This window comes from Nycticebus coucang, chromosome 12 (genome assembly GCF_027406575.1).
Source record: "Nycticebus coucang isolate mNycCou1 chromosome 12, mNycCou1.pri, whole genome shotgun sequence".
NCBI classification, from domain to species: Eukaryota; Metazoa; Chordata; class Mammalia; order Primates; family Lorisidae; genus Nycticebus; species Nycticebus coucang.
In genome coordinates, this window is record NC_069791.1 from 53,472,910 (window position 1) to 53,500,136 (window position 27,227).

General features: G+C 43.4%; 3 protein-coding genes and 1 non-coding gene across 6 annotated transcripts in view; 1 reads left to right on the top strand and 3 right to left on the bottom strand.

Annotated features, from left to right (window-relative positions):
• Nucleotides 1–19,096, bottom strand: part of NCAPD2 (non-SMC condensin I complex subunit D2) — a 30,064-nt gene extending 10,968 nt beyond the window's left edge. For 2 of the 3 annotated variants that reach the window (XM_053556472.1, XM_053556469.1), the window contains exons 1-15: nt 18,310–19,096; nt 16,930–17,079; nt 12,057–12,132; nt 11,625–11,683; nt 10,966–11,147; nt 10,525–10,667; nt 8,018–8,145; nt 7,823–7,946; nt 7,491–7,638; nt 5,100–5,297; nt 4,672–4,806; nt 4,483–4,573; nt 4,207–4,387; nt 1,724–1,848; nt 364–597 (exon numbers count right to left, since the gene is read on the bottom strand). In XM_053556472.1, the coding sequence (XP_053412447.1) occupies nt 364–597; nt 1,724–1,848; nt 4,207–4,387; nt 4,483–4,573; nt 4,672–4,806; nt 5,100–5,297; nt 7,491–7,638; nt 7,823–7,946; nt 8,018–8,145; nt 10,525–10,667; nt 10,966–11,147; nt 11,625–11,683; nt 12,057–12,132; nt 16,930–17,056 (1,951 nt within the window). In that variant the 5' untranslated portion in view covers nt 17,057–17,079; nt 18,310–19,096. The remainder of the gene's footprint in view (nt 1–363; nt 598–1,723; nt 1,849–4,206; nt 4,388–4,482; nt 4,574–4,671; nt 4,807–5,099; nt 5,298–7,490; nt 7,639–7,822; nt 7,947–8,017; nt 8,146–10,524; nt 10,668–10,965; nt 11,148–11,624; nt 11,684–12,056; nt 12,133–16,929; nt 17,080–18,309) is intronic. The other variant, XM_053556471.1, reaches the window with a different exon arrangement.
• Nucleotides 11,225–11,549, bottom strand: LOC128563065 (small nucleolar RNA U85). Its single transcript, XR_008373726.1, has one exon. It is a non-coding gene; the product is annotated as a small nucleolar RNA U85 (small nucleolar RNA).
• Nucleotides 19,097–19,259: 163 nt separating the features above from the next.
• MRPL51 (mitochondrial ribosomal protein L51) lies at nt 19,260–20,393 on the top strand. Its single transcript, XM_053556480.1, has 3 exons — nt 19,260–19,494; nt 19,572–19,682; nt 20,079–20,393. The coding sequence occupies exons 1-3, from the start codon at nt 19,416–19,418 to the stop codon at nt 20,273–20,275; spliced, it is 387 nt and encodes a 128-aa protein (XP_053412455.1). The 5' UTR covers nt 19,260–19,415; the 3' UTR covers nt 20,276–20,393.
• Nucleotides 20,394–21,425: 1,032 nt separating this feature from the next.
• PLEKHG6 (pleckstrin homology and RhoGEF domain containing G6) overlaps nt 21,426–27,227 on the bottom strand; it is a 158,918-nt gene continuing 153,116 nt past the window's right edge. The window contains exon 16 of the transcript XR_008373475.1: nt 21,426–21,470. The gene's annotated coding sequence lies outside the window, so the exon portion shown is untranslated. The remainder of the gene's footprint in view (nt 21,471–27,227) is intronic.

Sequence of the window (27,227 nt, forward strand, 5' to 3'; positions counted from 1 at the left end):
TTGTTTTGAGACAGAGCCTTGCTCTGTCACCACAGCTACAGTGCAATAGCATCATCATAGCTCACAGCAACCTCCAACTCCTAGGCTCAAGTCACCCTCTTGCCTCAGCCTCCCAAGAGCTAGGCTACACGTACAAGTCACCATGCACTGCTAACTTTCCTATTAATTTGTAGACATGGAGGTCACCCTCTTGCTCAGGCTGGTCGTGAACTCCTGGCCTCAAGTGACCCCCGTTAGTAGCTGGGATTCTAGGTGGGCACCACCATACCCAATCTTATCTCTTAAATGGGGTAAAAAAAAACAAAAGGGTGGTTATAGGGAAGGCCAAGACCTAGTTCCTTATAGGGAAGGACACTGGCATACCTGTAGTTGTGTTTTCATACATCATCTTGCTGATGATGCCAATGGCCATGGTAATCTTCTGAGAGAAGTTGTAGGCGTCCTGGAGATACTGCACCAACATCTCTTGCTTCACCAGTTCATCGTTTTCTCTGGATTTCTCAGGTTCTGACATATTGGACTTGTCTTTACAGACAGTTTGTCCTGAGACCATGTTCTCTGCAGACCTGGTCTTCTCCTGGGTGGAATCTGGTTGGCCTAGGAGTTAGAGATATACAGATTGGCTTTTGTTTAAGGTTATATGGGGGAATCCAACAGCTGTCAACATCCCTGCGTGTTTATTTCCACAATGTGAAGATATGAAATTAGAACCTATTCTAAAATATCTTCATTTCTTAGCTGGGTATGGTGGCTCACATCTGTAATCCCAGTACTTTGGGAGGCTGAAGCAAGAGGGTTGCTTGAGCCCAGGAGTTCAAGATCACAGTGAGCTATGATTGTGTACTCTAGCCTGTGTGACACAGTGAGACCATGTCTTTATAAAAAAAAAGCCATGCATGGTAGCTCATGCCTGTAATACCAACACTTTGAGAGGCCAAGGCAGGTAGATCACCTGAGCTCAGGAGTTCGAGACCAGCCTCAGCAAAACTGAGACCCTGCCCGTCTTTACTAAAAAGAAAACCTAGCCAGGCATTGTGGAAGGTGCCTGTAATCCCAGCTACTCAGGAGGCTGAGGCCAGAGGATTACTCGAACCTAGGAGTGCGAGGTTGCTGTGAGCTATGATGCCACAGCACTCTACCCAGGGTGACAAAGTGAGACACTGTCTCAATTAAAAAAAACAAAAGACCAGGCGTAGTGGCTCATCCCTGTAATCATAATACTTTGGGAGACCAAAGTGGGGGGATCACTTGAAGTGTTTGAGACAACCTGGGCAACATAGCAAGAACCTATCCCAACAAACATTTTAAAAAATTAGCTGGACACAGGGGCACATGCCTGAATTCCCAGCTACTTGGGAGGCTGAGGCAGGAGGTTACTTGAGCCAAGGATTTGGAAGTTGCAATAAGTAAGCTGTGATTATGCCACTATACCACAGCCTGAGAACAGAGTGAGACTGTGTCTTTATAAAATATAAATAAATAAATAAAATCTCTTCATTGCTCAAAAAAAGATTCCTAAAGACCTCAATGGTTTGGATAGTCACTCTGTGACTGCCACTGTTAGGTCCACAGGCTGCTTCCATTCCAGTTGGCACTGCCAACTCCTCTCTGGGACCTTTCAGGGCCAGGCTGTTAGCCAGGCCAATGTCTAACATAAAGTGAATGCTCAGTAAATACTAGCTGAAATGTTCTGCTATTTGACTGAACAAGAAGAAGGAATTACCTTTGAAAATAATTCCTAACAGATTCAGGAACTTGGTCTCTTCTGACTCCTCTGGGTCTATATGACTGAAGGGTTCAGACTCCTGGAAGTGGCCTATGGCTTCTCGAGTGAGAATAATGGCCTGCCTGAAAGAATCAATTCAGCAACCAGAAAAGTGTCACTGTTACTGTTTGTAAGGGAGCCTACCTCATGATTCTATTAAGTCCCTGGACCTACTATTCAAAGAAAAGGAATGCTTATCACACTTAAAAAGTTAAACAGCACTTACAAGGGGATGAGGCTCAAAACACTTTTCCTATTTCTTTTTTTTTTTTTTTTTTTTAATCTGGAGACAAGAGTTTTACTGTGTTGTCTTCAGTAGAGTGCCGTGGTGTCGCTGCTCATAGCAACCTCAAACTCTTGGGCTTAAGCGATACTCTTGTCTCAGACTCCCAAGTAGCTGGGACTATAGGCGCCTGTCACTGTTTTTTGGTTGTAGCTGTCGTCGTTTGGCAGGCCCGGGCTGGGTTCAAACCCACCAGCTCGGATGTATATGGCCGCGCCCTAGCTGCTGAGCTACAGGGGTCGGGCCCACTTTTCCTATTTCTGAAGCCATAAAGCTTTATTACAGTCTTTAAAAAGGAGGCGGGCATGGTGGCTCATGCCTGTAATCCTAGCACTCTAGGAGGCTGAGGTGGGTGGATTGCCTGAATTCAGGAGTTTGAGGCCAGCCTGAGCAAGAGCGAGAACCCCATCTCTAAAAAAACAGAAAAACTGAGTAGGCCCGGTAGCGTGGCTCATGCCTTTAAACCCAGCACTCTGGGAGGCCGAGCTGGGGATCAATTGAGCTCAGGAGTCTGAGACCAGTCTGAGGAAGAGTGAGACCTCATGACTAAAAATAGTGGGAGTTTAAGGTTGCTGTGAGCTATGACGCCACGGCACCCCACCAAGGGTGATAAAGTAAAACTGTCTCAGAAAACAAAAAAACCCAACTTAACCTGCCATGTATTACTAGGATTTCTTAGGGAAGGGTAACAAGTTTAACATGAGAAAAGCTTTTGATAGAGGAAAATACTATTATGCTTGGAGAAAGAAGCTGCAGTTACAAAATTATGGTCTCTATTTATGGTCTAGCAAAATAGACACTAGAAAGATAAAGGTATTAAAGGCAAATGAGCCACCTTCTATTCAGTCTTTATTGAATAGCCCCATTAGGTAAGAAGTAAATAACAAACTCATGGCTAAGGTTTTAGAATAGCTGTTGGCAGGGCGGCACCTGTGGCTCAAAGGAGTAGGGTACCGGTCCCATATACTGAAGGTGGCGGGTTGAAACCCAGCTCCGGCCAAATAAAAAAATTGCAAAAACAAAAAAACAAGAATAGCTGTTGGCAGCTAAATGGATTTTTGTTGCTAAGCTGCTTTCAAGTACCAGAGTCACAAAATAACTAGGAGAAATCTTTTCTTTGCAATCAGGTCTCATACTAGTTTGATTTGAACATTAAACAAGTCTGATTTTTTTTTTTTTAAGTCTCACTTTGGGGCGGTGCCTGTGGCTCAGTCCGTAAGGCGCCGGCCCCATATACCGAGGATGGTGGGTTCAAACCCAGCCCCGGCCAAACTGCAACCAAAATATAGCCGGGTGTTGTGGCGGGCGCCTGTAGTCCCAGCTACTCGAGAGGCTGAGGCAAGAGAATAGCTTAAGCCCAGGAGTTGGAGGTTGCTGTGAGCTATGTGATGCCACGGCACTCTACTGAGGGCCATAAAGTGAAACTCTATCTCTACAAGAAAAAAAATAAAAGAGTCTCACTTTCTTGCCCTTGGTAGGGTGCTGTGGTGTCACAGCTCACAGCAATCTCCAACTCTTGGGCTTAAGTTATACTCTTGCCTCAGCCTCCCAAGTAGTTGGGACGATAGGCACGCATCACAACACCTATTTTTTGAAGATGAGGTCTCACTCTGGCTCAGGCTGGTCTTGAACCTGTGAACTCAGGCAATCTACCCACCTCGGCCTCCCAGAGTGCTAGGGTTACAGGCGTGAGCCACCGTGCCCGACCCTAGTCTGATATTTATTAGCTCATAAAATTTCAAAGTAGAGATTCTATGATCTAATCAATTTCTTATTTTATAGATAATCAAACCCAGGCTGAGAAGTTAAGCAACTTACTCAAGATTATACAACCAAAGTTGTATTTACATGCTTTCTTCTTCAAATGGAGGAGTAATGTTTAATTAGACTATAATACTATTTATATTTAATTGTTTTCATAGTTAAAACGCCTACCATCATCTGGTGGCAGCATATCTAAATTCTTTTTTTTTTTTTTTGCAGTTTCTGGCAGCGCCAGGTTTGAACCTGCCACCTCTGGTATATGGTGCCGGCTCCCTACTCCTTGAGCCACAGGTGCTGCTCTCTAAATTCATTTTAAAGAAACATTATATGTATATCTTGAAAGTTAACTAAAACCAAAACAGATCACTGGCGAATATCCTATTCTTTCACATACTTGTAACTAGCTTTGGCAAGCAGTTGGTGGATGCGTCCTTTCACCTCTTCAGGATTCTCTGTATTGGTAATTTGCTCATTAATTTCCTCTTCTTCCTGGGGAAGCTTTAGAAGCTGCTGCAGGGTAGACTTTAACTCCGGCAGCATGGCTTCCCACTCCTCTTCTGGGTCCAGCACTGCAGCTGAATGACAGGCCTCACTTAGTCTCTTTCATCGGAGTTTCTGACTATAGGGGAAGGCTAGCTGGGGTAAGGACTCCTAGCAACACACTACTCACATGCAGCTGCAGTTTGCCTCCTGTGCGCCCGCATCTCTTGTAGTTTCTGGGTCTCCTTCTGCAGTGGTCCAGCAAGGTCAGTATCACTAAGCTACCAAGGTAAAATGAACAGCAGAGTCACTAAGTGACATAATTTTATCCTTGTTTCCACTCGATTCCTTTTCTTTTGGATGGACCAAGTCTACTTACCTTGCAGGAAAAAGGATTATTGGCTAGAAAACTGGCCAGCAGCTGGATGGCATTTTTACATACTAACACTGACTTGTCTGCCAGGCGTCCCACTGCTAAAGCCACCACTGCCTGGAAACGCGTCAGGGGGAGAGCCTGTGTGGGACAGGAAGAGAAAGATCAACTCATATCCCACATTATCCATGTTGTTCAAGATGATCCTGATTGAAGTACACTCTAAATTGAACTTTAAATCCTAAAAAACTTTTCTATGGGATATAAGGTAAGTAAGTAGTACTCCTTGTAGTTGGTAAGATACATTATAGTCTTTAAATGGAGCAGGCATCCTTGTCCTCAGTAGAGGAAGACTTTATTTTCAACACAGGATCCCTCTTTCCTTTGGCCTCTACAGATCAGACCATGTCTTTATCACACAGAAGGCTGCTTACCTTCTGCTGGACAATTCGGGTGAAGAGCTGCAAAACACGGCTTCGCACAAAGGAGTTGACATCATGGCCATGGGCTTGTAAGGTATCCAGGAACTGGTCTCTCGTGTCTCGGGCTGCTTCCTCCAGTTGATCACCATTCAGAACCTGCAGCACCATCTCTGCCATGGCTGTTAGCACAGCATTGCGCATCATGTAATTCTAACAGAAAGAAATAAAGTTAGTACCACCTATGAACTCCAATACCAACTCTTTTCCCTTAACTCTGTGCCCATGTACACATAAAGAGGGTGCAAAGCCTTCAGTCAAGGTTAAGCTTGCTTCTGCTTGCTTAGCTATGACTCTTCTGGTTAACTGCCTGAGTATTTGCCCCCAGAGTCACAGGAAAAAGCTGAATTCCACGGGCGGCGCCTGTGGCTCAAGGAGTAGGGCGCTGGTCCCATATGCCGGAGGTGGCGGGTTCAAACCCAGCCCCGGCCAAAAACCAAAAAAAAAAAAAATCAAAAGCTGAATTCCAGAGGGGATTTACTTGTTCAGAGGAAAATGCTGAGATAAAATAAACAAGAAGCCAAAATAATTTTTCCTCATAGGGTTAACCCAGGTAGCATGATGATAATTAAATATCAAATCATTTGTACTCCTATTGGGAGTACAAGCTAATAGATCCTTTTGGAAAGAAGTATGGAGAATACTCAGGGATCTAAAAGTAGACCTGCCGTTTGATCCTGCAATTCCTCTACTAGGTGTATATCCAAAAGATCAAAATCACTTTATAACAAAGATACTTGCACCAGATTGTTCATTGCAGCTCAATTCATAATAGCCAAGTCATGGAAGAAGCCCAAGTACCCATCGACCCATGAATGGATTAATAAATTATGGTGTATGTATACCATGGAATATTATGGAGCCTTAAAAAAGATGGAGACTTTACCTCTTTTACATTTACATGGATGGAGCTGGAACATATCCTACTTAGTAAATTATCTCAAGAATGGAAGAAAAAATATCCAATGTACTCAGTACTATTACGAAAACAATTCACCATCACTTACACTTTCATATGAAGAATAGATCACAACTATGGCCGAGGATAAAGGAGGGGTAGAGGGAGGTCAGATCAAGGGAGGGTGAATGGTGGAATCATACCCATGGTGCATAATGCAAGGGTACATGTCGGATCTATTAAGTATAGAGTATAAATGTGTTAACACAATAATTAAGTAAACGAGATGAGGTATATACTAACCAGTGTGATGTAAACACTCCTAATTCTATATGAAATCAGCACTTTGTACCCCATAAATGCATTAATGTATACATGATCTATGTGTTATTATGCAACTATCAACAAAAATAAAATACATAAATATCAAATCATGTCCATCCACCAACACAAACTTAAAAAGCATTTATTACTACCCCTCATCTGAGGTACCAAAGCCTTTGATCCTTACTAATAATAAACATCCCCCTTTCCTCTCACTCTCCCTCCCACATTTTTATTGACAAAAAATGAGACACAGAAAAGCAAAAATCAACAGTAGGATACCAAGCAATTCCATTAGTAATGTGGTAGAGAACAGGGCTTCGGGTTTTTGCCAGGCCAAGGAACCAGAGAATAGGGCCTTTCACAAGAAGTTAAAGTAGATAAAGAAGTGAACTATCTGGGCAGCGCCTGTGGCTCAGTCGGTAAGGCGCCGGCCCCATATACTGAGGGTGGCGGGTTCATACCCGGCCCCGGCTGAACTGCAACCAAAAAAAAAAAAAAAAATAGCTGGGCGTTGTGGCGGGCGCCTGTAGTCCCAGCTACTCGGGAGGCTGAGGCAAGAGAATCGCTTCAGCCCAGGAGTTGGAGGTTGCTGGGAGCTGTGTGATGCCATGGCACTCTACTGAGGGCGATAAAGTGAGACTTTGTCTCTACAAAAAAAAAAAAAAAAAAAGAAGTGAACTATCCTTGTCCTCAGCATTCACCTCAACATGTTTATCAGTTTGGGAAGCATCCAGGTTAGCATTCAGAGAGGGATTTGAGAGAGATGACATGGATTGATTTGAGAAAGCTCTTTGCAGAAAGCAAGGCATGTCAGTAGGAAGAGGCTTCATCCTGAAGAATAGGCAGGACTCAGAATCAAAGCCAAGTCACTCTTATTAGACTTAAGTTGTGGAACTGTCATCTCCCCTACCAGAACTGGATAAAACCAATGTGACATTGAAATGAGACTAATAAAGGGCTCCTTATTCAATAAATTTGATATACTTCTCTACAGGAAAGTACTGCCACAACGTAAAGCTAGACAACTAGTCTTCATGTGAAAGCTACTTTCTTAAGAATAGCCTTTCAACAATGGACTTAAAACTCCCAGAAAAACCTCAGAGATCCACTGCAGACCATACCTCTCCATCCAGATGATCTAGCAAAATGCACATACTGGACATCAGGATAGTTGGGACACGTTCTGCTAGTTCTGTCAGGAAGGCAGCAAAGCCTTTTGCCCCAGAAGGGTCCCGACTCAGGTCCTGGGGACACTTCTGTCCAATCTCTCTAGGCACGGAAGAAAACACAATCATAGCAGATAGCTCAATCATTCAGTTCCCAGTAAGGGGAGGGAAGGTGTCTAATATCTTGAGGGATCTACTGTTGCACAGAAATTATATATATTTGTAATTTTTCCTCATCCCTTCCTTGAGGAAAATAAGAATTAGAATCTTTGAGAAGGAAGAGTCACCTTACAATCTCTCCCACTATGCTCTTCATTCCATAATCAGTTGCCCACAGACTCACAGCTGCCACTAGTACAGGTGCCAGGTGTTCAAAGTGCTGCAGCATCTGGATAATCTTCACAGTGGCACCTGTGGACGTATTAAACATGAGTAATTATGGGCAAAATGAAAAGGGGGGCCACAGTGGAGGAATAACTTACTGAGCATATGGTTATAACGCGTCAAGGCCACACCAAGTAGGTGTGTTATGGCTTCCCGGATAGGGCGGTTCTTCTGGTGACCAATGGTGGGATTCTCCAGAAGGCGGTAGCAACAGCCAGTTACCAAACTGAGAATGAAAAGAGTTTACGATGATAAAATCAGTTCTCTGGATTCAATCATATGAGGGCCCTGCCTCATTCATTCTATCCCTACTATCCCAAAGTCAGGGTTTTCTAGTTTTCTTCATTCTATTCCTTTCTATACCCAGTTGCTTTGCTGACCCCAAATAGGTACTCATTCCTTCTAGATTACTAACTTTCAACTAGTTATCATGCTGACAAAGAATATGAATATGAGCAAAGATAGGACAAAGTCACTAATGACTTCTCATTGCATAAATACTGTATAATATCCGATTCAATCTTCATGTTAATTGACCTTTCAGTTACATTTGATATGGTTGATCATTCATATTCTCCTTGAAAATAGGCTTCATTTGGCTTCCAGGATACCAGACTCCCTTTTAAATTTCTTTGGCTGGTTGCTCATCATTTCCTTGCCCTCATAATGCCAGAGTGTCCTAGGATACCAGTCCTTGGATTTCCGCTCTCTTCTTGTTACACTTGCTGATTTTGTAATTTCAGTCTCACAGCTTTAAGTACCATGTATTTCCGAATGTGTATCTCTAGCCCGGATTGCTCTCCTGAACTCCAGATCTATAAATTCAACAGCTGAATCTGACAACTTTACTTGGATGTCTAATAAGCACCTTAAAATCTGTATGTCCAAAACAGAATTTCTCAGGTTCCCCCTAAAAACGTACTCATGGCCTTCTCCATATCTCAGTTACCACAACTCCAGCCTTCTAAATGCTCAGGCCAAAACCCTGAGTGAGTCCTCCTCGACTGTACTCTTTCTCACACCTCACTCCTAATCTGTTAGCAAATCCTGTAAGCTCTAGCTTAAGAAAAAAAAGAAGTACAGGGCGGCGCCTGTGGCTTAAAGGAGTAGAGTGCCGGCCCCATATGCTGGAGGTGGCGGGTTCAAACTCAGTCCCGGCCAAAAATTGCAAAAAAAAAAAAGTACAGAAGCCAACCAATTCTTTCCACCTTCTTTTTTTTTTGAGACAGAGTCTCATTTTGTCACCCTCGTTAGAGTACTGTGGCGTCATAACAACCTCTAACTCCTAGGCTTAGGCGATTCTCTGGCCTCATCTTCCCAAATAGCTGGGATTACAGGCACCCACCAAAATGGCTGGCTATTTTTTTGTTGCAGTTTGGCGGGGGCTGGGCTTGAACCCGCCACCCTCGGTACATGGGGCCAGTGCCCTCTACCCACTGAGCCACACGCGCCACCCCAATTCTTTCCATCTTCACTGTCACTCCTCAGTCTAAGGAGCCATAATCTCTTGCTGAGTTATTAGAACAGCTTCTTCTCTGGTCTCTTGCTTCCCCTGTTCCCTCCATAGTCTATTTCAGTACAACACCCGGAAGACCCTGTTAAAGTACAAGTCAGATCACCTCATGGCCCAGCTTGTAAGAAAATGTCAAAGTTGCTATAATGGTGCTTACCTGTATCTCCTATTTGGCTTCTCCTACTACCTTGACCTGACAACCTACCCCTCTCACACTCTCTTGACTCCCATCTCTCTGGCCTCCTTGCTTATACATGCTAGACACATTTCCTCCTTGGGGTCTTTGCACATGCTATTCCTTTTCTTTGCCCTTGCTGTTCCTCCAGATATTCTCATAGCTCTCATTCACATCCTTTGGGCCTTTTGTGTAAATCTCAACGAGGTCACACTAGAACAGCTGATTTAAAATCACAACCCTTTCTCATCAAGCTTCCCATCCCCCTTCTCTATTTTATTCCATAAACCATAAAACATATTACATATTTTACTTTTTTTTTTTTCAGATAGAGTCTCACTTTGTCACCCTCAGTAGAGTACTGTGGCATCACAACTCACAGCAACCTCAAACTCTTGGACTTAGGCAATTCTCTTGCCTCAGCCTCCCAAGTAGCTGGGACTACAGGCACCTGCTACAACACGTGGCTACATATTTTTAGAGACGAGGTCTTGCTCTGGCTCAGACTGGTCTCCAACCTGTGAGCTCAGGCAATCCACCCACCTTGGCCCCCCAGAGTGCTAGGATTACAGGTTTGAGCCACCACACCCAGCCTATTTTACTTGTTTTTAAATTGCCTTCTACTCTATGATACAAACTGCAAGAGGGTGGAAACTTATTTCCAATACCTATGATGATGCCAGTCACACACCTACAAGATTCTTAATAAATACTGTTTCATGAATAATTAGTGAGAAATTCACATCAATTTCTAACATTCAATTATCTAAATTCCTAACAACTCCATGTTATGATTATATTTTTATGTATTACAGATAAGACTGAGTCATGAAATGAAGCATTTAAAAGGCATACCTAACAATAGAGCCCTCATTCCTCAAAGCTCAGTATTATCTGCAGCCATCTTAACCACCTACCTGACAAATTCCTCTTCAATTACTGAGTGGTTCCACAGGTGGCGAATGTCCAACTGGAGTAACTGTGTTAGAAGCTGAAGAATTGGTTGTCTCTCTTCCTCCCAGTCAGAGCCATGGGCTGCCTTGGTCCGGGCTTTCTTACCCTAAAAAAGATCATGTATCCCTTTAGGAAAAAGTAAGGAAACAAAGAGTGTCAAGCTCTGCCAGCCTGAGTGCCCAGACTACCCAGTATCAAGACAAGGTAGAAGGTAATATAGGAGAAGTACTATAAGATCCAAAATGGTACTTGTAAGGGAAGGAAATACTATGATATTTTTGAATACTTCCTCCTAAACCCTAAATGAAGACAGAAAGGATTCTCGGAGGCACTGGATTCCCTCGTTCCCATTAACTCCCTATCCCCCGGACCCCCTATAAAGTAGGCCAGAAATTCCAACTTACCTTCCCACCAAGGTCCAGGTCTGTGAGGCTTGTCTGGCTAGTCATGGTCTCAAAGGATTCCAAGAGGCGTATCAGAGCATAACAGTTCATTTTGAGGGCATTTAGATGGGCGTTCCTATCTGATAAACTCAAGGTTGTATCATCTAGGATGGCTGGAAGTTCCTGGGAGTGGCGGGATACCACTAGGAGTGATAGAATCTGGGAGTCAGTCTCATCCACTTTCTTCATAAACCCCAAATTCAAAACACCCAGCTCTTGCAGCCATCAGATTACCAAAGATCTGTGTTTCATCTCTCAGTGGCCATAACATAAACTAAGTCCTTTGGAACCCTTGACCATACCTTGAACATGCCCTGTTCCTACTCTTTGACTCTAGTTACCACTGTTTCTTCCTGGCAACTGGAAGAACACCCCTATTAAAAAGAGGTAACTCAAAAGTAGGAAAACGTTGTTGTTGGTCTGCCCTTACAGTGAACATACATAACTCTGTATTGCCCACCAAGATTACAGACCTTAATAGGTCAAAAGTCCCTGGGCTTAGCCAAACCAACTGAATCACAACAGCCTTGATATCATCATGTGGCTGATAAAATATAGGAGACAATAAAAAAAAACAACAACAAACATCTTCCATCCCCTGCCCCCTTGACCATAAATACCTTTTATCAGGAATTCCAAAGTATCTTCTTTGAGGCCAGGATCTATACTTCGAAAGTGACTACGAGGAAAAGAAAGTGTGGAGATGAGAAAGGAAGGAGATTGTAGACCCCATTCTAACAGATCATATCTAATCTGAAGAATTTAATGCTGATGAATATATCAATGTACACAGCTATGATTTAATAAAAATAAAAAAAATAAAAAAGATTTGAAACAAACAAAAAAAAAGAATTTAATGCATAAAAATATAGGTGAAATTGTTTAACTGAATAAAGATGGTGGAAAATTGGGTAAATGCTAATCAGTAGAGGTATCAGCACCCAGAAGCGTTTACTACTGAACCTATAATTTGGAATTTCAGGTCTAACATGCAAAGTTGAGATGAATAGCCACCAGTTCTTTGTAAAGTACCAGCTGGTTATTTCACTTACTGTAAAATGCTGTAGATAGTATCAAAGTGCTCTAGCATAGCCAGCGGTCCCTGAGCTCGGAAGGCATTCTGAAATGCTAAAAAGATGAAAAAAATTGATGAATGTGGAAAAGACAGAGGCCTTTTTGGTAAATTCTACCTCTTGGAGAAAACCAGGTTTATTGCTTTTATTGGCAAAATCACAAAAGGGCATAAAGAGGTCTCTTCAATGTAACCTATAATAATGATATTAATGATATCTTACATTTGTTTTACAGTTAAAACCTCACCTGAGCTTTACATCTGTGAATTAGATAAACCAGACAGCTCATTTTATGTCTTATACTGGTTATGTGACTTATCCACCGTACAGTAGTTAGCAGTGAACACAAACATAGGATCTTTTTAACTTTATTTTGAAATTACAACAGCAGAGTTTCTTTCTTTCTTTTTTTTTTTTTGAGACAGAATCTCACTATGTCGCCTTTGGCAGAGTGCCATGGCATCACAGCTCACAGCAACCTCAAACTCTTGGGATTAAGCGATTCTCTTGCTTCAGCCTCCCAAGTAGCTGAGACTACAGGAACCCGCCACAACGCCCAGCTATTTTGTTGTTGTAGTTGTCATTGTTGTTTAGCAGGCTCGGGGTAGGATCGAACCTACCAGCCCCAGTGTATATGGCTACTAAGCCACGGGGGCTGAGCCTACATGCAGATTTTTTTCAATAACTATTATTAGAAAAATTTTTGGAGATTTTTGAAAAATTTGTGGATGAAGTACATAGCTTAGAAATAGCAAACAAATTAAGGAAAGATTATTTCATGATTGCATAAAATATATATAGATACTAGTTTATTTAATCATTTACCATAAAATATATAGAAATCTATTATAAAAAGATAAAATTTATCAGAACTTATGCATCCAACCACAGATTGTTCACGATGCCATTTGTATTCCAAAAGAAACGTAAAGAAACATAAAGATACAGTATTAAATCATTAACTGCAAGGTAGGCACAGTGGTTCACCCACTACAGCGATTCGGGAAGCTGAGGCAAGAGGGTTACTTGATCCTGGGAGTTCAATACCACCCTGGGCAACATAGCAAGATCTTATCTCTTAAAAAAATAAGAAGGGCGGCGCCTGTGGCTCAGTCGGTAAGGCGCCGGCCCCATATACCGAGGGTGACGGGTTCAAATCCAGCCCCGGCCAAACTGCAACCAAAAAACAGCTGGGTGTTGTGGCGGGCGCCTGTAGTCCCAGCTACTTGGGAGGCTGAGGCAAGAGAATCGCTTAAGCCCAGGAGTTGGAGGTTGCTGTGAGCTGTGTGAGGCCACAGCACTCTACCGAGGGCCATAAAGTGAAACTCTGTCTCTACAAAAAAAAAAATAAGAAAAATTAACCAGGTATGGTGGCACACACCTTTAATCCTAGCTACTTGGGAAACTGAGGCAGAAGGACACTTGAGCCCAGGAGTCTGAAGCTACTGCACTCTAGCTTGGGTGACAGAGCAAAAATCTGTCTCCAAAAAAATTTTAAAAATCATAATTGTATAAAATTAACTTTAATATTACTGTACTACTGTAATAATTTCATAGCCACCTCCCATTGTCATTGGGTTGAGTGTAAGTGTGGTATCTGCTTAAAACCCTCTGCGATGTTAATCATCGCCATGTGAGCAGTTCATCTCCCCAGTAAATTGCATATTGCAATACAAAAGGTGATCTGTCACAGTTCTTCATATTTTTCATTGTGTTTTTAGTACAATATCATAAGCATTGAATAACACCATGGGACCCACATGAAGTGCCACTAGCAATGCTGGAAATGATCCTATGAAGCAGAAAAACATTATGACATTAAAAGAAAAAGTTGAACTAGTTGATATGTACTGAATACTGAGGTCTGCCGCTGTAGCTGCCACCATTCTACGATTTCAGACAGATAATTCATCTTGTAAACAGATGTTATCAATTTACAGTATGATAAATACAGTACAGTACTTTAACTGTATTTTCTCTTCCTGACGATTTTCTAAATAATTCTTTTTTTCTAGGTTACTTTATTCTAAGAATACAGTAAATAATACACACTATATACAAAATATGTGTTAACTCACTGTTTGTGTTATCAGTAAGACTTCTAGTCAAAAGTAGGCTATTTATTATTATTATTATTCTTATTTTTGGAGACAAGAGTCTCACTGTGTTATCCTTGGTAGAGTGCCATGACATCATACATAGCTCATAGCAATCTCAAACTCTTAGGCTCAAGCTATCCTCTTACTTCGCCCTGAGTAGTTGGACTGGAGCTGCCCACCACAACACTGAGCTATATATTTCTTTTCTAGAGACGAGGGTCTTGCTTTTTTTTCCTTTGAAAAATAAAGTCTCCCTCTTGTCCAGGCTAGAGTAATGTGGCATCAACCTATCTCACAGCAACCTCAAACTCCTGGGTTCAAGCAATCCTACTGCCTCACCCTCCTAAGTAGCTGGGACTATAGGTGTTTGCCATGACATCTAGCTAATTTTTGTTGTTGTTGTTTTTTGTGTGTGTGTAGAGACAGAGTCTCACTTTATCGCCCTAGGTAGAGTACTGTGGCGTCACACAGCTCACAGCAACCTCCAATTCCTGGGCTCAGGCGATTCTCCTGTCTCAGCCTCCCGAGTAGCTGGGACTATAGGTGCCCACCACCCTCGGTATATGGGGCCAGCGCCCTACCCACTCGGCCACAGGCGCCACCCTAGAGGCAGGTCTTGCTCTTGTTCAGGATGGTCTGGAACTCCTAAGCTCAAGGGATCCTCCTGCCTCCGCCTCCTAGACTGATAGGATTAGACATCCTGCATGTTTTCAGATAATGATACGAATGCTGCTAATTCGAGGACTACATTTTGAAGAACAAGACTCTAGAATAAACTGTGCCACTTCCCAGGTAACTTTTTCTAAACTTACTCCACTCCAAACACACTAGCATTTGCCTATCTCAGGGCCTTTGGCTTGGCTTTTCTGTCTGCTTAGAATGCCATTTTGAGAATCTGCATAGTTAACTTCATTACTTTGTTGAGGTAGCTACACAAACGTGACTTATCAACAAGCCTTCTTAGATCATCCAATGTAAATTGGCAGTCTCCAATTTGGCATACCCTACCTTCATTCCTTTGCTTTATTTTTGTCTTTGGCCGTTATAGTCATTTGGCATATGGTAATTCCCCCCTTATCTATGGTTTCACTTTCCATGGTTTGTTATCTCTGGTCAGCTATGGTCCAAAAACATTACACGAAATATTCCAGATATAAGCAATTTGTAAGTTTTAAGTTGTGTGCCACTTTGAGTAGCATGATGACATTTTGCACTGTCCTGCTCCTTCCTACCTAGGATGTGTATTATCTCTTTGTCCAACATATCTATGCTGTATATGTTACCCTACTTGCCAGTTAATCACTTAGTAGCTGTCTTGGTTATCAGATCTGTCACAGGCTTGGTGCCTGTTGCTCAGCGGCTAGGGAGCCAGCCAAATCTACCAGAGCTGGGCCTGCCAAACAACAACTGCAACCAAAAAAATACCTGGGCATTGATGGGTGGCGCCTGTGGCTCAAGGAAGTAGGGCACTGGCCCCATATGCCAGAGGCCCCAAACCCAGCCCCGGCCAAAAACTGCAAAAAAAAAAAAAAAAAAAAAACCTGGGCGTTGGGGTGGGTGGGTGCCTGTGGTCCCAGCTACTTGGGAGGCTGAGACAAGAAAATGGCTTAAGCCCAAGCATTTGAGGTTGCTGTGAGCCATTGTCCCGCAGCACTCTGCTGAGGGTGACTTAATGAGACTCTGTCTTAAGAAAAAAAAAAAAGATCTACTGTCACTGGGCTTGTATTCAAACAAGTATGTGGGGTTTTTTTGGTAATGCAAAAGTAGTCTTTGGTCGTTTACAGGTTTCAGTAGGTAACTGCCCTGTACCTACATTGTAACAATGTTGGAGTGGTACATATATTTTTTCCCATTACTGCACATTTTGAAAACAAGATATCTAGATTCTAAAAAAGTGTTACCTAAAATAGATAAGGTTAAATCCCAGAGGCTCTGTTGTAGACTGAATACAACATGATCATAATTCACTGTAATCATCAAACTCCTAGGCTCAAGCAATCCTCCCACTTCAGCTTTCCAAGTTGCTGAGATTACAGGCATGCACCATCACATTCAGATAATTTTTATTATTTTTGCAGAGAAAGGGTCTCACTACCCAGCCGGTCTTGAACTCCTAGTTTCAAGAGATTCTCTCTCTTTTTTTTTTTTTGTAGAGACAGAGTCTCACTGTACCACCCTCGGGTAGAGTGCCGTGGCGTCACATGGCTCACAGCAACCTCTAACTCTTGGGCCTACCCGATTCTCTTGCCTCAGCCTCCCGAGCAGCTGGGACTACAGGCGCCCACCACAACGCCCGGCTATTTTTTTGTTGCAGTTTGGCCGGGGCTGGGTTTGAACCCGTCACCCTCGGCATATGGGGCCGGCGCCCTACTCACTGAGCCACAGGCGCTGCCCTCAAGAGATTCTCTTATCTCAGGCCCCCAAGGTGGAATTACAGGAAAGAGCTACCACACCTAGCTTTCTCCTATAACTCTTAAACCAACTGGGACTTTATTCTGAGAAAAGGATAAAGCTCTAAAGACCTAAAATAATATTTCCCCAAAGAGTAACCATGTACATCAAGACTGTTTATTGAAGAATCCACAGAAGGCAGTTAATGAGTATACTCTGTGTCATGCAACCCATGCAATGCAAAGAAGAAAAAAAGACACTTCCTTTGCCCTCAAAAAGCTTCATGGTATAGTGGAACAGAAATGACAAAGTAGTAAGGTTGTTTGGAAGTGCTAAGTACAATGGCACCAATGGAATCTTACCTCTAAGTTGTGCAGGAAGATGTCTGATGGACAGTACCTCTTGCACAACATACTGATTCACCCCTCCACTTTTCAGCAACTCCTCTGGGGATAAGGGCAGATGGAACTCATAAAGTTGGGGAGACATACTTCTTCCAGTGGCTCAGAGGGCTGGAAACCAAACAGTGAAAAGGTGAGGATCTATATATCCACGACCTGTCTTTTTATCTGGTTCTATTATTTTTCCTACTTTCAATTCATAACGATTTTGTCAAGTGGTTAACATTATCCTAAAGGATGTGAGATCAAGCCTGGACTAGAATCCAATTCTAGTGGGGACTCTGACACTTGGTCAGGTCACTTAAGTCCCTGGGCCTTATCTGTAAAACAGGGTTACCAGGCTCGGTGCCCGTAGCACAGTGGTTACTGCACCAGCCACATACACAGAGGCTGGTGGGTTCAAACCCAGCCCAGGACAGCTAAGGAACAATGACAACTGCAACAGAAAAATAGCCAGGCATTGTGGGCGACACAGTGAGACTCTTATCTAAAAAAAAACAAGGCTAGGCGCCCATAGCACAGTGGTTACCGTGCCAGCCACATACACCGAAGTTGGTGGGTTTGAACCTGGACTAGGCCAGCTAAGCAACAATGACAACTGCAACAGAAAAATAGCCAGGTGGTGTGGTGGGCGCCTGTAGTCCCAGCTACTTGGGAGGCTGAGGCAAGGGAATCGCTTAAGCTGGAGAGTTTGAGGTTGCTGTGAGCTGTGATGCCACAGCACTCTACCCAGGGCGACATAGTGAGACTGTCTCAAAACAACAACAACAAAAAACAGGGTTACTAATCTCTGATTACTTCATAAAGTTGCTCTGATGATCAAATGAACAAGAGATATGAAGGCGTTTAAAGAGCTGTAAACTGGCATAATAATGTATAAAGTTAGCATTATCTCCATTTTTGCATGCAAATCTCCTTAATGATAGAGCGAATGGTCTGGTCTCAGCTGAGCCAGAACAGTACCCCAGAAAGGGCTACTGGGTTTTCTGCACCAGGCAGGATGGGAAGACATTAACACTGATTATTTGTTTGGTGGCAGTTTCCATTAGGCTTTTAGAAAACATCATAGACTATCTAAATCTCCTAATCTCAAACCTGTGAAGCATATAATAATACAACCCAATGTACAGATAAAATCATTAAAGCTAAAAAGATTTAAGCAATTTGCTTAACATGTGCCGTCGTGGATCTGTCAGAATTAACGTTCGTACCACATCGTGCCCCACAGATAACTACTGGATTTCCCTGCCTATTGCATATTGCCTAATACTGAAGTATACTGTCCTCTACCCGACCTGTGCAGCGTCTCGCGACCTCCTCCTTATTAACACCACATCTTACCTGGGGACCTCACCAGCCACTGCTCGGTTTCTGGGAGTAGAGGTGAAATGGAAGAGAAAAACACGAGTGCACAATATGCACCAATCAGCGAGGTAGTTTTCAAGTTGATGGAGAAACTGACCAATCCCTGGCAGACGGAGGCAAAGTCCCGCCTCTCAGCCGGACGCAGCGCGGGCGAAGCCACAAATACGGAGTTCAAATCTCAACGGCCGCAACGGGACCAATCGCGACGCTAGCTGGAAAGGCCGACCAGTCACAGCACGCACAGGAGCCTCGGGCCGCAACGCTGGGGGGCGTGGGGCAAGACGTAAGCTCCAGCCCACCTTCCCAATTGCGCTCTTCAGTCGCTAAGTTTTTCTCCATGAGGTTTCGCCCACGTTGCAGTCGGCTGGGAGGCGGTCTTAGAAGTGCCAGCCCGAGATACCGTGTTCCTAGCTGGGCCGTGGTAGTGCCCCTGCAATAGCGAACCACTCAGGCATTCCCAAAACGGCTGGCAATCCAGGCTGGGAGTTAGAAAGCATGGGTTCTAATCCGGGTTTCACCATTTCCTCCGCTCAGTGACGTCCAGCAAGTCCCTTCACTCACTGGGCCTCAGATTTCCTACCCTGTAGTAAAATGGGGGTAATAAAAACAGCAACAGCCCAAGACGGTTGTAAGGCACAGGGAAAGGGGCTGGTCTTCGAATACTCCTAGTTCCACGTTCCAGGTTTCGGACCATCATTTCCCTCACGGTTGGGGGACTCCAAAGACAGGGTGAATTTTCTTTAAATTAGTTTTGAGGAGTCTACACAGCGACTAAGCGCAGAATTAGTCTCTCAAGGAGCTCCAAAACCTGCAATGGGCAGTTCGAAACTCTTAAGCGGTGATAGTTGTCCAGATTTCTAGGGGCCGGAACCCGAAGGGCGGGGCTTATAGCTGGGGAAGGAGGAGTCTAGGCAGGCCCTGCGCCCTAAAGGCACCTGGGTAAAGCTCAAGATGGCTGCCTCCACTTTCTTATTCCTGTGAGGCCATCGGGGACTGGCCCCGCCGTCATTTCCCTGAAGGCCACGTCTGGTCTGCGTACTTGGGCTTATTTGCTCTGCTTCTGAGGGAGACATAGTAACGCAATGGCAAGGAGCCTCTTCTGGGGGGCAGGTAGGAGCTTGTGGAGCTTGGTGCCCTTGGCGTGCAGAAACTTCTCTCTGGGTAAGTGGCCGATGTAGAAGCCCCTAGAACTGCTTCTTAGTAGGCAGCTCAGATTCATTCATTCTCTTCATTCGTAGGTATTCCTGGATTATCCCGTGTAAGGCTCACACTCCCGCCCCCCAAAGTGGTTGATCGTTGGAATGAGAAAAGGGCCATGTTTGGGGTGTATGACAACATTGGGATCCTGGGTAAGACTTAACTCTATGTGGTACACAATTTCAGAATGGCAATTATGCAGTAATGACTATCTTCTTTACCAGTATAGAAGATGTGCTGTGTTCAACAGTGAGAACAAACGTTTATGTAGCTGTTTACATTGTTCAGTACTGTTCTGACCACTCATAATAGCATTTTCACTGAACAGGCAAGGAAACTGAGAAGAGAGAAGTTAAGTAATTTTTCCAAAGCTAGAAAATGGCAGTGTCAGAATTTGAACCTCAGGCAGTCTGGCTCCAAAGTCTGTGTGTTTGACACTGTGCTGTCTTTTCTATAGGTGTTGTCAGGAAGATGCAACTGTGGGTTAAAGGCTTAGCTGGTCTAGGCCAGGTTCTCTTGTCTTGGAACTAATACATTCTCTCATTCAGGAAACTTTGAAAAGCACCCCAAAGAACTGATCAGGGGCCCCAAATGGCTTCGAGGTTGGAAAGGAAATGAATTGCAGCGTTGTATTCGAAAGAAGAATATGGTTGGAAATAGAATGTTCTTGGATGACCTGCACAACCTTAATAAACGCATCAGATATCTCTACAAACACTTTAACCGACATGGGAAGTACCGGTAGAGAGAGCTGGAAACTGCAAAAGAGGCCTACCTTTTTCCCTGGAGAAGTGGAACAGTACTTTTCCCTATGAGGAAAGGGCTTTGTATGTACTCTGTAATAAAATGGGGTTTCTTTGGAATTTTGTATCTATACATTTTATTTTTCTTAGATGCTGCTTCTACTCATTCATATAGACTATGAAGTCTGACTCATCCCTGAGTCTTACTGTCTTTAGGCTTTTAGCCATTTGCCCTTTGCAGTCTAGCAATACATATGACTTTTTTTTTTTTTTTTTTTAGACAGTCTCCCCCCATCGTCCTGGGTAGAGTGTGGTGGGCTCAAACTATCCATCATCTTGCCTCAGCCTCCCAAGTAGCTGGGACTATAGGCACCTGCCACCATGACTGGCTAGTTCTTCTTTTTCTTTTTTTTTGAAACAGAGTCTCAAGCTGTCACCCTGGGTAGAGTGCTGTGGCATTGTAGCTCACAGCAGCCTCTAACTCTTGGGCTCAAGTAATCCTCTTGCCTCCGTTTTTCATTTTTCTTTTTTTTTTTAGTAGAGCGACCTAGTGAGCTGAAATAATCCACCCGCCTCAGCCTCCCAGAGTGCTAGGGTAGCTAGTTTTTCTATTTTTAGTAGAGACAGAGTCTCTCTCTTGCTCAGGCTGGTCTTAAACTCTGAGCTCAGGTGATCCACCCGCCTTGGCCTCCCAGAGTGTTAGGGTTACCACACACCCGGCCCTATGGCCTTTAAAAAAAAAGAAAAGTTGGGCAGCGCCTGTGGCTCAAAGGAGTAAGGCGTGGGCTGCATATGCCAGAGGTGGTGGGTTCAAACCCAGCCCCAGCCTAAAAAAAACAAAAAGAAAAGTTTGGTGGCGCCTGTGGTTCAAAGGAGTAAGGCATGGGCCCCATATGCCAGAGGTGGCGGGTTCAAACCCAGCCCCAGCCAAAAAAAAAAAGAAAAGTTGGCGAAGCGAGGTGTCTCATGCCTATAATCCCAGCAGAGGTGGGTGGATTGCCTGACCTCACGAGTTCAAGACCAGCACTGAGCAAAAGCAAGACTCCGTATCTAAAAAAAAAATTTCATGTGTTGCGTCCGGTGTCTGTAGTCCCACCTACTCGGGAGGCAAGAGAATCACTTGAGCCCAAGACTGTGAAGTAGCTGTGAACTATGATGCTACAGCACTCTACCCAGGGTGACAAAGTGAGACTCTGTCTCAGAAAAAAAAAAAAGTTGGTGAGAATACTTTATTGGCACTTTTTAACTCTGACGCTTCATGTATTTTTAGTGGTCATTTTTAATCGCCCCATGGTGGTATTTTGTTACAAGTGTTTCTAAAGACCCTTTCATACAGCAATGAAATGAATAGAAAAATGGAATTATACTTCTGTACTACTTCCACTGAAAAATATTTATTAGATATCTTCTGTGAGTGGGAACCATAGAAGAAACAAAAAAGTGTAAGATATCCTTCCAATTTTAGTATGAGGTATTAAGTACCATGTGAGTGATACAGGTGGGGGATACTAAGCCTGACTGGTCATCAGAATCATCTTGGTAGTTTAATATTTCTGAAGCATAATCCCAACCTCTAAGGATTATGAGGTGAGTTGAGTCTTGGGCCTCTATATTTTGCTTTTTAAGTAATTAAACAACTACCCCTACATACAATGCAAACTTTAAAAATTTAAAAAGTTTAAAAGTGTAGGCTCAGAGCCTGTGGCTCAAATGGCTAAGGTGCCAGCCACAGACACCTGAGCTGGCGAGTTTGAATCCAGCCTGGGCTGCCAAACAACAATGAGGCTGCAACCAAAAAATAGCCGGGCGTTGTGGCAGGTGCCTGTAGTCCCAGCTACTTGGGAGGCAGAGGCAGGAGACTTGCTTGAGCCCAGAAGTTGGAGGTTGCTGTGAGCTGTGATGTCATGGCACTACCCAGGGCGACAGCTTGAAGCTATGTCTCAAAAGCAAAAAACGTTTAAAAGTGTAATCAGAATGAAAGTTCTTTCATAAATATACCTGCTTTAGGGCAGAGAAAAGAAAGTTCTTGTATCCTATTTTGGAGTTTTGTGTGCATGTGTATTTGTACTCCTCAGAGGGAACCTCCTAAGTATCTTTTTAATCCCGGACAAATACTGCATGTGTATACGCATGACTATTTATCTCTCTTTAATAATAGGATTCCGTACACTGTTCTGCACCTTGGTTTTTCACTTAATATAACTTGAAAATTGTTTTATATAGTCACTTTATGTACCATGATGACTTCACCAGTTCCATTTTGATAGCCATTTAAATTGTTTTCAGTCTTTTTTAAAACAGGGTCCTCTAATTTTCAGCAACTCGAATTTTAAACCTCTCAGGTAATTTTTGCCATGTTTAGAAACCACTAAAGTGGGTGATAAATGGCCTGGATAAGACTATGTATCTGACTGGCCTAATCAAGAGAACCTTCATAGAACAGGTTGGATTTTGGTAAGCAGTGAGGAGGGTAGTAGAACATTTCAAGTAGAACATAGAATTTCTTAGGCAATGATGAGGGAATTTAGCTGTATTGAAGTATAGTATGATACCGTTCTACCTGTCTATGCTTTGATGATTCCTTAGCATTAAATCAAGTTAAATAACTTCGATGTTACTCAAGGGGGAAAAAATGTTGCTACAATTTCTAGAGTTGTGTATTAATTAGGATTAAAATGTTTAATGTGCCTCCAGTGCCTAGAATGGTGAGATTATCAATAAATATTTGCCAAATAAAGCATTTGAGGCCAGGTGTGGGGGCTCACACCTGTAATCCTAGTACTTTGGAAAGCTGAGGTGGGAGGATTGATACTAGGAGTTTGAGACTAGCCTAAGCAATATAGTGAGACTCCTATCTACAAAAAATTTGAAAATTAGCTAGACATGGTGTGCCCCTGTAGTCCCAGCTATGTGGGAGGCTGAGGCAGGAGGATGGCTTGATCCCAGGGCTTCAAGGTTGCAGTAAGTTATGATGAGGCCATTGCACTCTAGTATGGGGAAAAGAGAAAACTTGTCTCAAAAAAAAAAACAAAAAGGCATTTAATGTGTTGCTTTTTATTTTATTTTTTTGTGGGGTCATTCTGAGTTAGGGTGAATGCTGTATTGCTTTTAAAGAAAATTTTTTATGTAAACTGATTTTTTTTTTATGTAAGCAGATTTTTTTTTTTTTTTTTTGAGACAGAGTCTCACTATGTTGCCCTCAGTAGAGTGCCATGGCATCACAGCTCACAATGACCTCAAACTCTTGGGCTTCAGCAATTCTCTTGCCTCAGTCTCCCAAGTAGATGGGACTACAGGCACCCGCCACAATGCCTGGCTAATTTTTGTTTCAGTAGTCATTGTTGTTTAGCAGGCTCAGGCCGGTTTTGAACCCTCCAGCCTCAGTGTATATGGCTGGCACCATAACTACTGTGCTGAGCAGTTTGGGCAGATTTTTTTTAGGTTGATATGTTTTTGTATAGACTTGGTTAAGAACATAGGATTTGGAGTCAGACAGGTCTGGGTTTGAATTTAATCTCTAGCTCTCTATGAAATAAAGTAGTTAACTTACATGGACCTTAGGTTTTATTAGTTTGTCAATTAGGAATAGTACAATCTTTTCTTTTCCTCTTAGGATTGTATGAGGAAAAAATAAAATTATGCAGGTAAAATATTTAGTGCAGAGTTTGGCAAGTGTAAGTGGTGATGACACTCTTCTGGAGTGTGTAGTTGTGAAGAATTAAAAAAAATCTGGCTGGTCTCAGTACCTATAGCTCAGCAGCTAGGGCGCCAGCCACGTACACCAGAGCTGGGGATTTGAATCCAGCCCGGGCCTGCCAAACAATGACAACTATAACCAAAAATAGCTGGGCGTTGTGGTGGGCACCTGTAGTCCCAGCTACTTGGGACGCTGAGGCAAGAGAATCACTTAAGCCCAAGAGCTTGAGGTTGCTGTGAGCTATGACTCCACAGCACTCTAGCCAGGGTGACAGCTTGAGACTCTGTCTAAAAAAAAAAAAAAATGAAAAATCTGGCTGGGCAGGTGGCTCATGTCTGTAATCCTAGCACCCTGGGAGGCCAAGGCAGGTGGATTGCCTGAGCTCAGAAATTTGAGACCAGCCTGAGCAAGAGCAATTTATTTTACTAAAAATAGAAAAATTAGCCAGTGGGGTGGCAGGCACTTGTAGTCCCAGTTACTTGGGGGGGGGGGACTGAGGCAAGAGGATTGCTGGAACCCAGGAGTTTGAGGTTGCTGTGAGCTATGACGCCACAGCACTCAGGACAATAGAGTAAGACTCTAGCTAAAAAGAAAAGAGAAAAAAAATAAAAAATCTGAAGAAATGAATGAAACTATGTTTTAAAATTATTAACTTAAAAAGTAAAAATTATATTACAAAGAAAAAGAATTACTTACAGGCTCAGCACCTGTAGCTCAAGTGGTTAGGGCACCAGCCACATACACCCGAGCTGGCAGGTTCGAATCCAGCCTGGGCCTGCCAAACAACAACGACTAATACAACAACAACAACAACAAAAATAGCTGGGTGTTGTGGCAGGCACCTGTAGTCCCAGCTACTTGGGAGACTGAGGCAAAAGAATCGCTTAAGCCCAAGAGTTTGAGGTTGCCGCGAACTGTGATGCAACAGCACTCTACCCAGAGTAACAGCTTGAGACTCTGTCTCAAAAAAAAAAAAAAAAAAAAGGAAGGCGCCTGTGGCTCAAAGGAGTAGAGTGCTGGCCCCATATGCTGGAGGTGGAGGGTTCAAACCCGGCCCCAGCCAAAAAACTGCAAAAAAAAAAGAATTACTTTTTTTTTTTTTTGTAGAGACAGAGTCTTACTTTATGGCCCTCGGTAGAGTGCCGTGGCATCACACAGCTCACAGCAACCTCCAACTCCTGGGCTTAAGCGATTCTCTTGCCTCAGCCTCCCGAGTAGCTGGGACTACAGGCGCCCGCCACAACGCCCGGCTATATATTTTTTTTTTGGTTGCAGTTCAGCCGGGGCCGGGTTTGAACCCGTCACCCTCAGTATATGGGGCCGGCGCCTTACAGACTGAGCCATAGGCGCCGCCCCAAAAGAGAATTACTTATAGTAGATAACTTTTTGTTTCAGATCCTTTAAAGTAAGAACCTGTTTCCATTATTATTACATAACAATCCACCCAAAAGCTTGATGCCTAAAGACTACAATTTATTCATATTTTCTGGGTTATTTAGACTCAGCTGGTTAATTCTCCATTTGGTGTAGGTTGGGGTTGATCATGTGGTTGCATTCAGCTGGGAACTTGGCTGGGACTAGAATTTCCAAAATGTAGTTATTCACTTGCATCTGGTGCCTAAGTTGGGGTGGCTGATACTCTTTTTTTCATATGGTTTCATCTAGTTGTCTAGCCTCATTTTTTTTTTCTTGTTAAGAGAGAGGGTCTTGCTCTGTTCCCCAGGGTGGAGTGCAGTGGCACAATCAGCTCACTTCAGCCTCCAGCTCCTGGGCTCAAGTGAAGCAATCCTTTTGCATCAGCCTCCTGAGTAACTAGGACTGTAGGTGCACACCAACATGCTAGCTCTCTATATATATTTTAATTTTTGTAGAGAACAAGTCTCTTGTGTTTTTCAGGCTGGTCTCAAACTTTTGGTTTCAAGTGATCCTCCTGCCTTGGATTATAGGCATAAGCCACTGTTCTCTAGCCAGTTTTTCTTGGTTTTATGTGTCCATGTCGGTCTTTGCTGTTAGCTAGGCTTCATCCCTATTGAGGGCAGGAACTAGCTTGCACGTATATGATTACTGCAATAGTGTAGTAACTGGTATCTTTTTGTACTGGCTTTTTCTTTTTCTTACCAGTCTCATTGCTGTCACCCTGGCTAGAGTGTGGTGGCATCATCATAGCTCACTGCAACCTCAAACTCCTTTGCCTCATGCCTAGATAATTTTTCTGTCTTTAGTAGAGACAGGGTCTTGTTATTGCTCAGGCCGGTCTGGAACTACGGACCTCAAGCAATCTTCCCACCTCATCTTCCTAGAGTGCTAGAATTACAGGCATGAGCCACCACACCTGGTCTTATATTTGCTTTTAATAGTCCCTCGATAAATATCTGTAAAAGTCATTTCTTCAATAGCCACTTATCAAAGTCCACCAGTTACCAGATAATATAGTAGGTGGTAAGGACACAAAGGTAAAAAATGATAAAACTGCTTTTTAAGAATTCTACCTAGTGCAGGAGGGAGACAAAGAAGTATAGCAAGGGCGGGAGATGGGAGTCAAGAGTCAGATTATGCAGAAGAATGTAAAATTAGCTGGGTGTCATGGTATATGCCAGTAGTTCCAGCTACTTAGGCTGAGATTGAAGGATTGCTTGATCCCAGGAGTTGGATGCTGCAGTGAGCTCTGGTCATCCCTCTGTACTCTAGCCTGGTGACAGAATGGACCTTGTACCTGAGGGCGGAAGAAAAGAGAGAGAGACGGACCCCAATGTTTTTGGCACCAGGGACTGGTTTCATGGAAGACAGTTTTTCCACAGACCGGGAATGGTTTTGATATGAGTCTGCAAGCAGTTGATTCATTATGGTCTTTATGCAGTCAAACCTCTCTGCTAAGGATAATCTGTATTTGCAGCTGCTCCCCAGAACTAGCATTACTGCCTCAGCTCCTCCTCAGATCATCAGGCATGAGATTCTCATAAGGAGTGTGTAATCTAGATCCATTACATGTGCAGTTTACAGTAAGGTTTGTGCTCCTATGAGAATCTAATGCTGCCACTGATGTAACAAGAGAAATAGCTCAGGTGGTGATGTGAACAATGGGGGAATGGCTGTAAATAGAAATGAAGCTGGCTCAGTGCCTGTGGCTCAAGCAGCTAAGGCGCCAGCCACATACACCTGAGCTGGCGGGTTCGAATCCGGCCCGGGCTCACCAAACAACAATGACAGCTGCAACCAAAAATTAGCCAGGCATTGTGGCGGACGCCTAATCCCAAGCT